The following is a 16,956-nucleotide window of genomic DNA, read 5'->3' as shown; positions in this document are numbered from 1 at the left end:
AAAAAAAAAAAAAGAACAATTTGAGGAAGCCCTTCCCTTCCTCTGTAAGGTAACAGGGTTCCATGGTTGCGGCTGCCCTTGAATACAATTATATTAACATTTAGTTTACATTTTCAAAACTAAGAGTTAAGTTTATATATTAGGAGTTTGGGTATTGTTCTAGTACAGAATATTAAATTTATTACTCTTTTTACTTCCTTTGGCTTTTTAAAAATACATTAAAAAAAAAGATCTAATTAGGGAAAATAAGAACATTTATTTACTAACCATCTCAAATGTACCAGGCATCTGCCATGCACAGTTTATTTCTTTTCCACACAAACAACAAATATAAAAATGGTTTGATGCTGGTTAGCCCTCTTCCTGCTTCCTGACCATTCCAAGACACTAGAATAAAATGATGAACCCACAGGATCCATTGCTGTCCCTGCCCAGCAGGTTTCGCTCCTAGACCTTCACATGACTGGCTCCTTCTCATGCTTCACGTAGCAGTATCCCACACAGACGTTTACTTCAGGTCAAAACACTGAGCTCGCACCAACAGAGCCTCAAGTACCGAAACACTACACATCAACAGGGTATCGCCTATCACAGTCTCCTGAAGTTTAGCATCCCCCAGATTAGAAATCCACATGCCCCTTCTAACTTTTCCACTCTGTTCTTGACACTACGGCCATTTGATTGTCCTTCAGGTTTACAAAAAGTGTCCCCACCATTTGGTAAGTCACTACCGCCCACTGTGATCATTGATTTTACATTTCTATAGCTCCCTTTACACTTCACAAAGTGTTTTCACATTTGTTACCACATTAGTTCATTTCACACCCTGAAAGGTAGGCATAAGTACCTTTATGATGAATGAGGTCACTGACATCCAACAGGTTAAAAAGAAGTTTCCCCCAGATCCCACAGCTAGTAAGTGACCTATCCAGGGTTCTAGTGTGTTCTTATCGTCAAACACAGTGTCTACACCAGTAGGCAGCAGCTGCCTATATCAGAAGATCACACTCCTCCTGTCTCTTTTCACAGCTGTCATCTCACATTGGCTCATCATTACTTTGTACTTCTATTACTACAAGCATGGTTGCCATCAAGATACTCAATGCATGCTATTTTATCTGAACAGGACAGTTGTTGTGTATTAAAGCAGCACTCGGCCGATTGTCGTTAGTATAATCCTGCACAGTATTACTATTAACAATGCTCTTCCTTCCCTGGAAAAGTTCCTTGCAGATCTATTGGAGAATACAAATACAATAATACTTGCATGTAGCAGGCATTATCTTTTCAAATTCCAAGGTATAAAAAACCCTAAATTCCAAATTCTTTCTTTCTGAATCTCGTTAGGACATTTACACAACCGTAAAAACCACAGAATCATGCATTTGGGCATACCTCAAGCTGGAATAATTCTTTAGCTTTTAGGTAAACTTAACTTCAGAACCCAACTGATTCCTTATGACTTGGAAGCCTTCTCGTTTTATACTATTCTACACCGACCGCCTTCAGTGACCCATGCAAGTTAGCTGAGCTGTACTACGCTGTCTCATTATATTCAGCACATATGTATTTTATTAATTATAGGCTAAACCATAATAAAATAATTTAGGTGGGGAAATGCAGAGGTGAGAAAGTATAGTCAAACCATACCTTTTATGTTTTAACATCACCGGATGGTGATATTTAAAATAATAAAGATAAAAAAATAGTAGTGAATGACAGTACCTCAGAATCCCAACATGATTTTTCAGCTTCTTCTTTCAATCTTAATGCCGATGTTTTAACTATAAAACGTAGTCACAGAACATTAATGTGAACATATATTTCTATGCATTTTAAATACACATCCAAGTCATGAATATTTCCATAAAAGTAACAGCAGAAAAGAATTTCAGGGGGTCAAAACATTTGCAAGAAGAAGCAGTTGTTAGTAATGGGGATACTTTTGCAAAAAAGATAGGAACAAATGCTTATAAGAAATGAAAATCACAGTTGGATCTACACGTGTTACATTTGTGCATAGCAGCACTTAAGCTGGACAGAATTCATAGATAGTCACTAAATTATCACTTGTATTATTTTGGTGTGCTCCATCAACACAAGTCAAGATATCAGTTTTTGTTTGCTCTTGTGGAGCACTTTCAATAATATCCACACCATTTTCTCTTTTTCCAATTGGCGGCTTGGTTGCTTCTTTCTATTAAAAAAAAAGAAAAGAAAAACCCAACTTCAGAAAACATCATATTCATTTACTCCTTCACTCGCTCACTCAGTCCTTCAGTCAGTAAGACAACAAACCGCTATCATAGCCATCAAATCACAGGCATAGACCCAGGGGAAGCTGGAAATAGAAATGAAAGACTTTGTCCTATATTCTAGTAGAGGTCGATATACTATAATTTGTGAAAACAATCAGAACAGAAAAGTACCGCTCTCCAGTCCTACACCTCAGATCAATAAAGTATAGTACGGGCACAAAAGAAACAACAATCAGTTGTACCACATGCTGCAAAAACAGGGCTGCATCTTGAAAGACATACGAGGTGCGGAGGGAAACCATGAAGGGGAGTCCAGAAAGGGCAGCGGGCGCAAAAGCCTGCGTATGAAACAACATATTGTAAGTGAGGGCAGAAGAAGAATGGGGTAAGCCTGGAACTCTGAGAATGGGATGGAGAGACAACTGCAGAATCAGAACCAAATCAAAGAAGGCACGTGTCATGCTAGCAGATGAATTCTACCCTCACGTCATGGGGAATCACTCAGTAAACAAAGGTTTGCATCATCACAATTCTAGTTTACAACAGCCACTCGGGCACCATTTATGATATTGAGGAGTTCCATTTCTTTCTAGGAGCCTATCCATCAGCCTGTCTTGCTTCACGACATAGCGCCTCGCAGCTGCCTACAAATCACGAACACAGCTACCAACAACAGGTCACTCTGTAGCTTCCCCTAGGTGGCTCCCGATAGGGCACAAACAGCAGCTGACCTGGGCCTGCCCCACAGCCCCTCCCAAGAGGCCCCAAATCCAACACACCTTGGACCAGCTTCAAGTGACACCAGAACAGCACCAAATTGGCTTCACAAATGACAAAGCCAAGCCATGGACTGAGCAGACACCGGAGTCCTGCTACAGCCGATCTCACTCTGCGAGGTCAGCCTACACACAGGGGTTCATCTACTGCAGTCACAGCCAGTCGTCCTGTGGGTCAATTCCACACCCAGATGTGCCAACAGCAATAAGGCTCAAGTACAACAGGAGGGCACACACCAACCACATGAGCTTCTGGAACACAAGGCTCAGGTAACCGGGGTCTGTACCACTGGGCCACACACAACACCTGGTACATAAGGCAATACTGTCAAGATGAGGAGAATTGGCAGATCCACAGAATACACAGAAAGAAACACAGAGAGGAAGTGAAAAAAGATGAGAGAAAAAAAATTTCTCTAATGAAAGACCAGGAAAAAAAAACTAGAGAAAGAACTAAACCTAATGAACACAAGTTATCTACAGGACACACAGTTCAAAATACTACTTCTAAGGACACTCAATGAACTTTTGGGAAAAAGTAGATAAACGTTGTAACACATCAACAGAGACAGCAAACATAAAAAATGGACATGGAAATCATTAACGAAAGTCAAACATGAAAAATAGAACATCTGAAATGAGTAATTAATAGATGGAATCAGTACCAGATTTCGTTGAGGCAGACGTTCAAATCAGTGATTTGGAAGACAAGGGAGCAGAAAATACACAATCAGAACAGAAGAAATAGATATGAAAAATGACTATGGGTCAAAAAAAAACAAGAGAGAGAGAAGGCTTTAAGGGACTTCTGGGACAAGATAAAGTGTAACAGCACTCGTAAGGCTATCAAAAGGAGAAGAGAGAGACAGAAAGGAATTGAAAACCTATTTGAGTAAATAATGACGGAAATCTTCTCTTACTTGTTGAAGGAAACACAAGCGTAGGAAAAACAGAGTTCCAAGCAAAATAAAGCCAAACAGGCCCAGACCAAGACATACCAGAATTAAAACACCAAAGGGTAAAGACACAGAGAGATATTAAAACCAGCAAGAGAAAAGCAGTTAGGTACATACAAGGGAGCTTGCATAAGACTGTCAGGTGATCTCTCAAAAGTAAATCTGAAGGCCAGAGGAATGGGTAAGAAATATAGAAATGTGATGAAACGCAATAATTTACAACCAAGAGCACTGTATCCAGCAAGGCTCTCATTTAGAATCAAACGAGAGGAAAAGAGCTTGCCAGAGAAAAAGGAGGTGATGCAGTTCAGCACCAGGAAACCACTATCACAAGAAATGTAAAACCACGACTAGAAAAAAAAGGAGGATGAGGAGAAGGAGGAGAAAGAGCAGGAGGGGGAGAAGTGAATAAGAAAATGCCAATAACTACGTACCTACAAATAATTACTTTAAATGTAAATAGATTAAATGCTCCAGAAAAGACATAAGGTAGCTGAATGGTTAAGAATGCAAGACCCATACACACGACAATCAAACTACAAACTTTCTTCACCGCAAAGGAAACCAACAACACCATGAAGTCACGACCGGATGAATGGAGAAGATATTTACCAATGATATATTTGATAAAGGGTTGACATCCAAAACATATAAGGAACTCATAAACCTTAACACCAAAAGACGAACAATGCAATTACAAAATGAGAAGAGTACCTGAATAGACTTTTCTCCAAAGGGGTCACACATATAGCCAAGAGACATACGAAAACATGCTCCGTGTCACTAATCATCAGAGCAATGCAAATTAAAAATACAATGAGCTACCACCTCACAACTGTCAGAATGTCCATGATCCATGAATCAACAAGCAACAAGTGTTGGTGAGGATATGAAAAAAAACGGAGTCCTCGTGCACTGTTGGTGAGACTGCAAATCCAGGCAGACAATGGAAAACAATATGGAAGTTCCTCAAAAATTTAGATATAGAACTACCATGTGGCACAGAAGTCCCTCTTCTGGGTTTTCCTCCACAGAAATCCAAAACACTAATTAGAAAAGCAATATGCATTTCTATGGTCGTTGCCACATTATTGTCTTTTTCTCTTTTTTTATTGTTTTGCCGCATTATTTTCAATAGTCCAGATAAGAAAGTAACCAAAAAATCCATCATCTTGGAGAAAGAAGAAGATGGACATATATATATAACAAAATGCTACTTGTCTGTAATGAAGAATAAATACTTATCGTTTGTGACACATGTGTGGACCTAGAAGGTATTATTCTAAGTGAAAAAAGTCAGACAGAGAAAGACAAATACCACATGATTTCACTTATTGGTTATGTCCAAAAAAAAAAAAATAAATGAACAGAGAAAAGGGAAACAAACTCATAGGAGCAGAGAACGAACTGATCCTTGCCCGGTTCGAGGATTGTTAAGGGAATGATTGAAATGGAAACAACACTAAGAAGTATAAAGTGGCAGATATAAAATAGTTGTGAAGATTTCAAGTACAGCACAAAGAATACAGTAAATAGGATTGTAATAACGAAGTACGGTGTCAGGGATACCACACTAATCGGGGTACCAGTTTGCACATTATATAAATGCCTAATCACGATGCTGTACACCTGAGGCTCACATCATATTGAATGTCAGCTGTAACAGAAATGAAAAATTTTACATTTAAAAAACAAAACTAAAAACTTTCTGAAACTTGACATTTGACTATATGGTTTTTAAGAATCTCTGCTTTTGACCAGAGTAAAGAAAGGATCCTATCTTTTGTAGACACTGCTCCTTTCTTTACTTTGGTCAATGCATCATGGACATGGGCATAGAATCTCACGGACATATTTTTATAGGGAGCAGCCAAGAGCATCATCAGCTTTGGAGCCAAGTGGATTTTGCATCAAACCCTCAAACTTCTCCCTGGCTACTGCAAGTCATGCTGCCTAGACTGTCTTGGTCTCCATTTACTTATCTCTGAAGATGAAGATTCCCTTCCTTCACAAAGCTATTCTGAGGATTAACTCACATCGTGCTGGTTACAGAATAGGTGCAGAACAAGTGTTGATTTGACTATGGACTATTTCACCATATCAGTGAAAAGAAAATCTGTGTCGCTCTTGCTTATACGGGCCAGGGCCCATGCATCAATACCACATAATAAAACACGCCATTAAAACACTAAACTTGGGAAAAAAAATCTCTGCTTTTCAAATTGGTTATTATTTTATGCAAAACATGTACTCTTCAATTAGATGAAGACACTTAAATATATTCACAATGCAATGATTTAGATCATTGTCCAATCCCTTTGTAATATGAGTTTTGAGATGGAGAACGTGAATTCGAAACTTCAAAACTCTACTATTATTTTAGTCTAAACGATGAACCTAGTATACCGGAAACTAATATAAAACAATATGGAATGTCCACGGAATGTCAATGAAAAAAAAATGGAGAAAACACTCCCTCCTAACAAGGATAGGATACCAACATACAAAGTGTAAAAAAATAAAACTATATGTCTTATGCTATACAGTTTTAAAACTGAAAACTACCAGCAAGATTTCATGACTGTTACAATGAGTACCGGAATCCACTAAAGATTTCATTTAGGCACGAGTATGATAAAAGTCAGGCTGGTATAACGTAAAAGTCACATTAAAAATCCTTACCCTTAACCAAATTGCATATCTCCGTCACTGTGGGAAAACTCCCTGTAGAATTTTACTATCACTATACATATCCCAGCCCCTTCTTTTTCTCAGCTCCCGTCTTCAATACTTATTAAAGTTAAAAGAACAACAACAAAACAATGAAGCGTCAAATGGTCATATGTTATAAAATGTTTCACGCTGACCAATTTTCCATAACAAACATAAAACAATGATAGGTGGAGCACTACTAAATTTTACAACTCAGTGCTACACAAAACTAAATTAAGAGCACAAAAGTTAATTTCACACAGGAGACTTTTACCTTGGTATCAACATTGAAGAGTCGATCGTCTAATGTAGACCATGAATCATCACTGCCACGTTTCCAGGAAAGAGTTCAGGGTAAAGATACACAACAGAAACAAGTGAATTCATTTCTTTACAAAAGCAACAACAACAACAACAAAAGGAGTAAAATTCAGCTATCTGCATATGAAATGAAGTTTCTTGATATGATTAAAATTTAGATGATGTTCTAGAAAAGCGATCAGTTATCTATTTCTGAATGCACCACTCCCAACTCATGCACGAGTTAATGAAGATACACTCTAAGTTTCCATAACAAAGAATGACAGCCAACATGTTGGCAACACCTGACAGTACCTTGTTTTCACCAAAAGTCCCCAGGGCTGAATTGAAAACGCAATTAATAGCTGACAAGAGGAACCTGAACTGGGACAAAAGCAATGAGCTAAATCGAGGTAGAACTATACACTGACCCTTCTCCATGGTCTGTCCCTGGTTCAAAGATTAATCTGTGTGGGTCAAAAACGGCAGTCTTGCGTCTTTAATGTAGAACGCAGTTATTAAATAGACTCCATTCCTTCCTTTCACCCTGAAACACTACAGTGAGTTCCCTGAAATGTGTGAAATGTTTGCAAGTTACACGTACAAAAGTCAAAGAACAAATATGTATGTTGTTAGCCTCCCCACTCTCCGATCACTTGTCCGCACAGCTTCCTGGCAATCTCCAACCTTGAAAACTTCAGCCTACGAAGGCATAGACTCCTGAAACAAGGTTGGGCTCAAATGACCCACAGTAGGACTTTTCTATTTCCCTGTTCCTGGAAAATAAGCTCAATGGAGCCTCAGTCATCCACTCCCAACACAGGCATGTTACCACCTACCCAACTCCATTACTGTTTTCACAATCAGTCCTCCCTCTGCCCAACCCTCCATCTCCATGGGAAGGACATCAGCCCGTTGGGAAAAGAGGTGGAGGTGACGAGACACCTGCCGTGGGCCATAGATCTATGTAGTTCAGCAATCTCCAGTGCCTTTGGACTCGAGGGGACCCCCTCTGTAATTTCGGGTGCAGGTGGATAATACCACAATTCTACTTGCTATAAAGAGAATGTTTCCAGAGGCTCAAAGGTTTAATATGTTTTCATACAACCTTAAGTTTTGCTGGTTCCTCCAATTCAACAAACGAAAAAGCACCAACCTGTTCAGACGCCCTTGAACCCATTACTTTAATCTGCTTCTTTAGACAACTACCAACATCCGGTGTCCTTCTTGCTTGTAATTTCTCTTTACCTTGTCATACCCTACTATTCTGATCTCTTTTCCCTTATCTGATCTCTGATCTCTAATCTAAAAGCTTTATTCCTATTCCAACCCAGTGTTGGTCCTATTGAGACTTGGATTCCCCTGCTAATTCCATTCTTATCCTCTTCCACTGCATTCACTAGACCTTTCCATAATTAAACCCTCACCCAAAGGATGATAAAGAAGGAAGTGTACTGGGCTTAGAAACCTACACTTAATCTCATTTCATCACTCACTATACTCAAATAAGTCACTTTAATCTCTTGGGGCTCAAACTCCTCATGTGATCAACTACTTGACCAAAACATTAATGGCAGCATGAAGTACTAGGGGGTGTTTTGAATAATTAATTGCTAACATTCCTTTAACACCTGGAATTCTATGTACTTTTGATTCTGTCAAAAAAATGGAGAACACTTAGCTGGCAGAAGTGGAAAAAAATAACACAACAACGGCAACAATAATACCCCGAGAATGCAGAGAAAAAGGGGAAAAATCAAGAAAACTCATGGAAGAGGGAAGAAAGACTCTGGAAAAAGAGAAAAAACTTCCTACAACAAGGGAAAGGTATTAGCCAGAAGGGAAACACAGGCTGGGAAGTCAGTCAGTAGAGGAATCAATTAGAAATATCATCTCAATTTGTGCTGCATTAACACAACATGGTCTATACATAGATGATCTTCACTTACAGAACAACGATTCATCCCAAGAAGTGTACGTCGCATTATACCTGAAAACATTTATCTGATTAGGTCTTGCTTATGTACAACCTGTGGTTTGGTGGCCACAACGAACTGACATCTGCCCTCAACACTGATGGTGAAAACAAGGTTCTCGTGACTGCTGCAACTATCAAGTACATTCAGACAAGAGCTTGGGCTAACTGGGCTTGGTAGGAAACTTCTAAATCAGCACTAAGGCATCACTAAACGGGACTCTCTGAGGCCACCTGACGTGCACCTGAATCTTGAATCCAGACCTGTCCAGGCACTTCTCAGTACAGGCCGAGGGACAAGAGAACGGACTTGGGAAGCCAAGCAGGCTGAAGGTCACATCACGGGTCAGCCTCTTGGTAACAATGGAACCAGGGGTCAGTTAATCCACCTCCCGGAACCACACTCGTCTAATGAATAAAAACTAGGCCGAACAGCACAGCTACTTTGCGAATCTACTGTGCCGACGACCTGGGATTACCAAAGTTAGGCACATAATATTGGGTCTAGCCCAGAGCAGAACACTCATTAAAGCTTACTGGCTTCTCTGGGCAGTCTCTCAGTTAACATGCAATTTTAGAAATCCATAAAATCCTACCTGCTTGCAGGGTCGCATTTAGGACACTCATCCACTGTTAAAGAAAACATTTACATACATTGTAAATACACAACAGAAAAACACAGAACTTTCAAAGCATCAGATTCAAGTGATGTAAAAATGTTTCTTTGGGAACACCCCTGAAGACTATAGTAGAGTGAATGTTACTGATACAACTGGTGGGCAATTAATACATGAAGAACTTTTACTTCCTCTGCTCTATGTCTGTCTGTGTGTGTGTGTGTGTGTGTGTATACACACATATATATTTTAATATATATTCATACACATACACATATGCACAGATATATATACATATATACGTATGTACCTACATATGTGTGTATGTATGCATATATACTCCCCAGTGTACGCTAAATACTAGTCTAAATGGAATCACACTTTCTCCTTATTCCCTTTCTTATTTCCTTATGTTACTCTGATTGAGGAAGAATGCCAATGTCCTGCTAAAAGTTATTCTATTTGGCTGTAAGTTGTGTAAACAGAGTAAACATAAAGCAGATTTTGCTACAAAATGACTGTAGGAAATTCAGAACTACGATCATCCTACACAGAGATAGGCTAGGGTTGAACTCTTTGTGTGTTTTTTATTTCCTTCTTTGCTTTCTCTGTTTCCTGGTGGCTGTGATTCACACTAGTCATGGAGGGAAGAATTATGTAAGAGGAACACACCTCCAATTTGCGTCTTTCGTTTGTCTATTGCGGCCATCTGTCCAAACTCTGTGGATGCTGACAGAGGTTTTCTAAATGAGTGTGTGACAAATGGCCATTTATCACGAAATTTCGAATCCCAGGATCTTTGACAAGTTTCATGATTGAAAATCAAAGAAGCAACATTCCAGCTGGGAGAATCTGAAAATAAAATTTTCGTTTATGAGGAGGTAAAAATAACACAAAGCTGACCATCTTGTAAAACGTCCTTCTTCAGAGAAGCAGTCCCACGTCCTCCTTTCTCCCAAACACTCTGTTCCTTCTTAGTACATTTTATTTTAGTTGTCCTATACTTGCCATTCACGTAAGTTAAGTTGAATTAACTATTGTCACTCAGCAATTTCTGTTATATAATGTGTTTCCAATTAAAGCTTTTCTTCTTAATAGTTAAAATGGTGTGGGTATGAATCTTTTTGTCATTATCAAAAGTTATGTCTAACCGCTTAAGTTTAAATATGTGTGACAAACATGGGTTTAAAACAAGTTTCAATGAATCGTACTATTTCAAATAAGAAACTACTTATTACAAGAAAATGGTCTTTTCTAAATGCTCCAATACGTTCAGAATTCACTTTTTAAGCCTTTGATAATTGAAATTCAAATGACAAATGACAGGCTTGGGTGACCTTATTGTTTCCAAGTAAAATACGATCAGGGCCCGACCGGTGGCTCAAGTGGTTAGAGCTCCATGCGCCTAACTCCGAAGGCTGCCGGTTCGATTCCCACAGGGGCCAGTGGACTCTCAACCACAAGGTTGTCGGTTCAGTTCCTCGAGTCCCGCAGGGGATGGTGGGCTACGCCCCCTGCAACTACTAATGGCAACTGGACCTGGAGCTGAGCTGCGCCCTCCACCAATAAGACTGAAAGGACAACAAGTTGAAGCTGAATGGCACCCTCCACAACTAAGATTGAAAGGACAACACCTTACTTGGAAAAAAGTCCTGGAAATACACTGTTCACCAATAAAGTCCTGTTCCCCTTCCCCAATAAAAAAAAAATCTTAAAAAAAAATACGTTCAAACTAGGTATACATTAGCTCCAAAGAATACAGGGCACCATGAGACAGAAAACAAATACATAACAAAACATTTTCCTTTTGCTTTTTAAACAAAATCTCAGCTTAAATCTACGAGACAAGTGAAAGAAAACCACACTGTAGAAGTGAAGCTTTAAAGCCTCTTTTATCACTTCACATCCAGGAAGCCCGTACATCATTTAAGACGGTGGTTTCCAATGTCATGTGAGAATCCGTGAAGTCCCAAGGTCTGTCAGTCGAGGGGCCCGAAAAGGTCAAAACTATTTTCACAGAAATACTGAATGTCATTTGCCATTTTCACTCTCATTCTCTTCTAAGTGTACAGTAGAGTTTTCCACAGCCGTGATATCACAGCTCTGATGGTGACATCATAGGTCTACGGTTACTGGGTCGTAGCTCCAATGGCTCACAGAATGCATGACTGTGTGTGCTCCTATTTTAAATTGTTCAGTTTTTATTTCTAATATTGTCACGATGTATGGAGCCTACCGACTTAAAAATGTTCTTTGGAATGCTCAATAATTTTTAATCGCATAAAAGCATCCCAAGGCACAAAAGCTTCAGAATTCCTGTTTTCAAAGATTGTGTCTACCAAATATTCATTACCATTAACTACTTCTCCCATTTTTAATAATCGAAGATAGCATAGGCGCACATACACATGCCGCCAGTGTCTGCTCAGCAGAACATCTGGTTGGCTTAAGACCATCAGTGTTACAACACTAAGAGGAAGTAAAGTTAAAAAACAATTGTCATGGTAGCAACTGAGGCTAACTTGGGTAAACGTCAAAATTCAAATGACCATTTGAAAACGCTGGAAAAATCTTCCAGTGTGATAATTGACCTCTGGTAACGCTATTAAGTACAGGGATTTTAAACTGGGACATTTAGGCTATGGAACAAACGGAGAACCATCTTAGTGAAGTCACCAATTTAAAATCTCATTTTCTTATTCCTGTGAATACCTTTTCTCAAACACCGATACCAACAATGACATCACATTATTTATGTCAAATCCTTCAATTAAATTTGTAACAAAAAAAAGGAATGAGAAAGAGAAGACTGCAAGCATGTCACATGTCCTTGCGTACTCCTGCGCAAAATTAAATTGGTATTACAAAGTGTACCTGGTCCGAAGAGTTGCACCAAATCCATTCCTACAGCTTTGTTAGGAACAGGATCTTCCAATTCAATGCTCGGCTGAAGGGGTTAGGAAACAAGATGATTAGTAACTAATGGACACTTCATGCAATCTCTAGCTAACAATTCAGGATAACAATATTAACGTTATAAACTCCAAGAAAAGGACTTTTTGAAAAATAGGTATTTAAGCAAATATTAGGTTGGTACAAATGATATTGCAGTTTGTGCAATTTTTTAAAACCTTTTAAACTGCAATTACTTTTGCAGCGAACTAAATACCTTGAAAAGTGTACTTCCTATACTTTGAAATATTTCTAATGATACATTCTTTTTGTTTGTTTTTTTAGTGTTAAAACAAGATACTTGACCGACATGGTAAGAAACCTTGGTGTATGTCCTGTGGAGTCTAAACAGAACATATTAGAACCTACTTCATCTAGGTCAACAAGTGCTTGGCAAAACCAAACTCTTATTTGATAAAAATTTTGATAGGAAAAGTGGTTAAACAGAATGACAAAGGTGTAAGAAAAACCTTTCTTTAAGTTATATTTAAATAAATAATAGGAAAATGTTATATATAGTTATGCAACTTTTCAAAAAGTTTAATAAGATCTAATCAGGGTAAAATAAGAACATTTATATGTTAACCATCTCAAATGTACCAGGCATCTGCCATGCACAGTTTATTTCTTATCCACACAAACAACAAATATAAAAATGGTTTGATGGTGGTTGACCCTCTTCCTGCTTCCTGACCATTCCAAGACACTAGAATAAAATGATGAACCCACAGGATCCATTGCTGTCCCTGCCCAGCAGGTTTCGCTCCTAGACCTTCACATGACTGGCTCCTTCTCATGCTTCACGTGGCAGTATCCCACACAGACATTTACTTCAGGTCAAAACACTGAGCTCGCACCAATAGAGCCTCAAGTACCGAAACACTACACATCAACAGGGTATCGCCTATCACAGTCTCCTGAAGTTTAGCATCCCCCAGATTAGAAATCCACATGCCCCTTCTAACTTTTCCACTCTGTTCTTCACACTACAGCCATTTGATTGTCCTTCAGGTTTACAAAAAGTGTCCCCACCATTTGGTAAGTCACTACCACCCACTGTGATCATTGATTTTACATTTCTATAGCTCCCTTTACACTTCACAAAGTGTTTTCACATTTGTTACCACATTAGTTCATTTCACACCCTGAAAGGTAGGCATAAGTACCTTTATGATGAATGAGGTCACTGACATCCAACAGGTTAAAAAGAAGTTTCCCCCAGATCCCACAGCTACTAAGTGACCTATCCAGGGTTCTAGTGTGTTCTTATCGTCAAACACAGTGTCTACACCAGTAGGCAGCAGCTGCCTATATCAGAAGATCACACTCCTCCTGTCTCTTTTCACAGCTGTCATCTCACATTGGCTCATCATTACTTTGTACTTCTATTACTACAAGCATGGTTGCCATCAAGATACTCAATGCATGCTATTTTAACTGAACAGGACAGTTGTTGTGTATTAAAGCAGCACTCGGCCGATTGTTGTTAGTATAATCCTGCACAGTATTACTATTAACAATGCTCTTCCTTCCCTGGAAAAGTTCCTTGCAGATCTATTGGAGAATACAAATACAATAATACTTGCATGTAGCAGGCATTATCTTTTCAAATTCCAAGGTATAAAAAACCCTAAATTCCAAATTCTTTCTTTCTGAATCTCATTAGGACATTTACACAACCGTAAAAACCACAGAAGCATGCATTTGGGCATACTTCAAGCTGGAATGATTCTTTAGCTTTTAGGTAAACTTAACTTCAGAACCCAACTGATTCCTTATGACTTGGAAGCCTTCTCGTTTTATACTATTCTACACCGACCGCCTTCAGTGACCCATGCAAGTTAGCCAAGCTGTACTATGCAGTCTCATTATATTCAGCACATATGTATTTTATTAATTATAGGCTATACCATAATAAAATAATTTAGGTGGGGAAATGCAGAGGTAAGAAAGTATAGTCAAACCATACCTTTTATGTTTTAACATCACCGGATGGTGACATTTAAAATAATAATGATAAAAATAATAGTAGTGAATGACAGTACCTCAGAATCCCAACATAATTTTTCAGCTTCTTCTTTCAATCTTAATGCCGATGTTTTAACTATAAAACGTCACAGAACATTAATGTGAACATATATTTCTATGCATTTTAAATACACATCCAAGTCATGAATATTTCCATAAAAGTAACAGCAGAAAAGAATTTCAGGGGGTCGAAGCATTTGCAAGAAGAAGCAGTTGTTAGTAATGGGGATACTTTTGCAAAAAAGATAGGAACAAATGCTTATAAGAAATGAAAATCACAGTTGGATCTACACGTGTTAGATTTGTGTATAGCAGCACTTAAGCTAGAAAGAATTCATAGATAGTCACTAAATTATCACTTGTATTATTTTGGTGTGCTCCATCAACACAAGTCAAGATATCAGTTTTTGTTTGCTCTTGTGGAGCACTTTCAATAATATCCACACCTTTTTCTCTTTTTCCAATTGGCGGCTTGGTTGCTTCTTTCTATTAAAAAAAAGAAAAGAAAAACCCAACTTCAGAAAACATCATATTCATTTACTCATTCACTCGCTCACTCAGTCCTTCAGTCAGTAAGACAACAAACCGCTATCATAGCCATCAAATCACAGGCATAGACCCAGGGGAAGCTGGAAATAGAAATGAAAGACTTTGTCCTATATTCTAGTAGAGGTCGATATACTATAATTTGTGAAAACAATCAGAACAGAAAAGTACCGCTCTCCAGTCCTACACCTCAGATCAATAAAGTATAGTACGGGCACAAAAGAAACAACAATCAGTTGTACCACATGCTGCAAAAACAGGGCTGCATCTTGAAAGACATACGAGGTGCGGAGGGAAACCATGAAGGGGAGTCCAGAAAGGGCAGCGGGCGCAAAAGCCTGCGTATGAAACAACATATTGTAAGTGAGGGCAGAAGAAGAATGGGGTAAGCCTGGAACTCTGAGAATGGGATGGAGAGACAACTGCAGAATCAGAACCAAATCAAAGAAGGCACGTGTCATGCTAGCAGATGAATTCTACCCTCACGTCATGGGGAGTCACTCAGTAAACAGAGGTTTGCATCATCACAATTCTAGTTTACAACAGCCACTCGGGCACCATTTATGATATTGAGGAGTTCCATTTCTTTCTAGGAGCCTATCCATCAGCCTGTCTTGCTTCACGACATAGCGCCTCGCAGCTGCCTACAAACTCACAAACGCAGCTACCAACAACAGGTCACTTTGTACCTTCCCCTAGTGGCTCCCGGTTGGGCACAAGCAGCAGCTGATCTGGGCCTGCCAGACAGCCCCTCACAAGAGCCCCAAATCCAACACACCTTGGGACCAGCTTCAAGTGACACCAGAACATGACCAAATTAGCTTCACAAATGACAAAGCCAAGCCATGGACTGAGCAGACACCGGAGCCCTGCTACAGCCGATCTCACTCTGCGAGGTCAGCCCACACACAGGGGTTCATCTACTGTCGTCACAGCCAGTCGTCCTGAGGGTCAATTCCACACCCAGATGTGCCAACAGCAATAAGGCTCAAGTACAACAGGAGGGCACACATCACCCACATGAGCTTCTGGAACACAAGGCTCAGGTAACTGGGGCCTGTACCACTGGGCGCCACACGACACCTGGTATATAAGGCAATACTGTCCAGATGAGGAGAATTAGAAGATCCACATAAACACTGAAACAAACACAGAGAGGAAGTGAAAAAAGAAGAGAGAAAGAAATTTTTCTCTAATGAAAGACCAGGAAAAAAAAACTAGAGAAAGAACTAAACCTAATGGAGACAAGTTATTTACCAGACACACAGTTCAAAATACTACTTCTAAGGATGTCAATGAACTTTGGGGAAAAGTAGATAAACGTTGTAACACATCAACAGAGACAGCAAACCTAAAAAATGGACATGGAAATCATTAACGAAAGTCGACTATGAAAAATACAACATCTGAAATGAGTAATTAATAGATGGAATCAGCACCAGATTTGGTTGAAGCAGACGTTCAAATCAGTGATTTGGAAGACAAGGGAGCAGAAAACACACAATCAGAACAGAAGAAAAAGATATGAAAAATGATTATGTGTCAAAAAGAACGAGAGAGAGAAGGCTTTAAGGGACTTCTGGGACAAGATAAAGTGTAACAGCACTCGTAAGGCTATCAAAAGGAGAAGAGAGAGACAGAAAGGAATTGAAAACCTATTTGAATAAATAATGACGGAAATCTTCCCTAACCTGTTGAAGGATACGCAAGAGTAGGAAACACACAGAGCTCCAAACAAAATAAAGCAAACAGGCCCAGACCAAGACATACCAGAATTAAAACACCAAAGGGTAAAGACACAGAGAGATATTAAAACCAGCAAGAGAAAAGCAGTTA

General features: G+C 39.2%; 1 protein-coding gene across 1 annotated transcript; it reads right to left on the bottom strand.

The window, feature by feature from the left end:
- Window positions 1-238: 238 nt before the first annotated feature.
- LOC308495663 (putative ankyrin repeat domain-containing protein 26-like protein) lies at window positions 239-15,056 on the bottom strand. The gene is made up of 7 exons (XM_081080636.1): window positions 15,021-15,056; window positions 14,592-14,650; window positions 12,469-12,541; window positions 10,267-10,446; window positions 9,574-9,607; window positions 6,977-7,028; window positions 239-2,197 (listed from the first exon to the last, which is right to left on the bottom strand). Exons 3-7 carry the CDS (start codon window positions 12,494-12,496, stop codon window positions 2,030-2,032), a joined length of 462 nt encoding a protein of 153 aa, XP_080936762.1. The 5' UTR covers window positions 12,497-12,541; window positions 14,592-14,650; window positions 15,021-15,056; the 3' UTR covers window positions 239-2,029.
- Window positions 15,057-16,956: the final 1,900 nt, after the last annotated feature.

This window comes from Rhinolophus hipposideros (genome assembly GCF_964194185.1).
Source record: "Rhinolophus hipposideros genome assembly, contig: HAP1_SCAFFOLD_407, whole genome shotgun sequence".
Lineage (NCBI taxonomy): Eukaryota > Metazoa > Chordata > Mammalia > Chiroptera > Rhinolophidae > Rhinolophus > Rhinolophus hipposideros.
This window is presented reverse-complemented; position numbering and strand designations above follow the sequence as displayed.

Bases quoted from the DNA above. Each gene is read 5' to 3' on its own strand.
- LOC308495663 (XM_081080636.1), bottom strand. From the start codon at position 12,496: ATGGATTTGGTGCAACTCTTCGGACCAG. The intron at 10,447-12,468 runs GTACACTTTGTA...TTTTATTTTCAG, and splicing joins GGTGCAACTCTTCGGACCAG to ATTCTCCCAGCTGGAATGTT. The intron at 2,198-6,976 runs GTAAAAGTCTCC...TTTTTTTAATAG, and splicing joins TCTTCAATGTTGATACCAAG to AAAGAAGCAACCAAGCCGCC.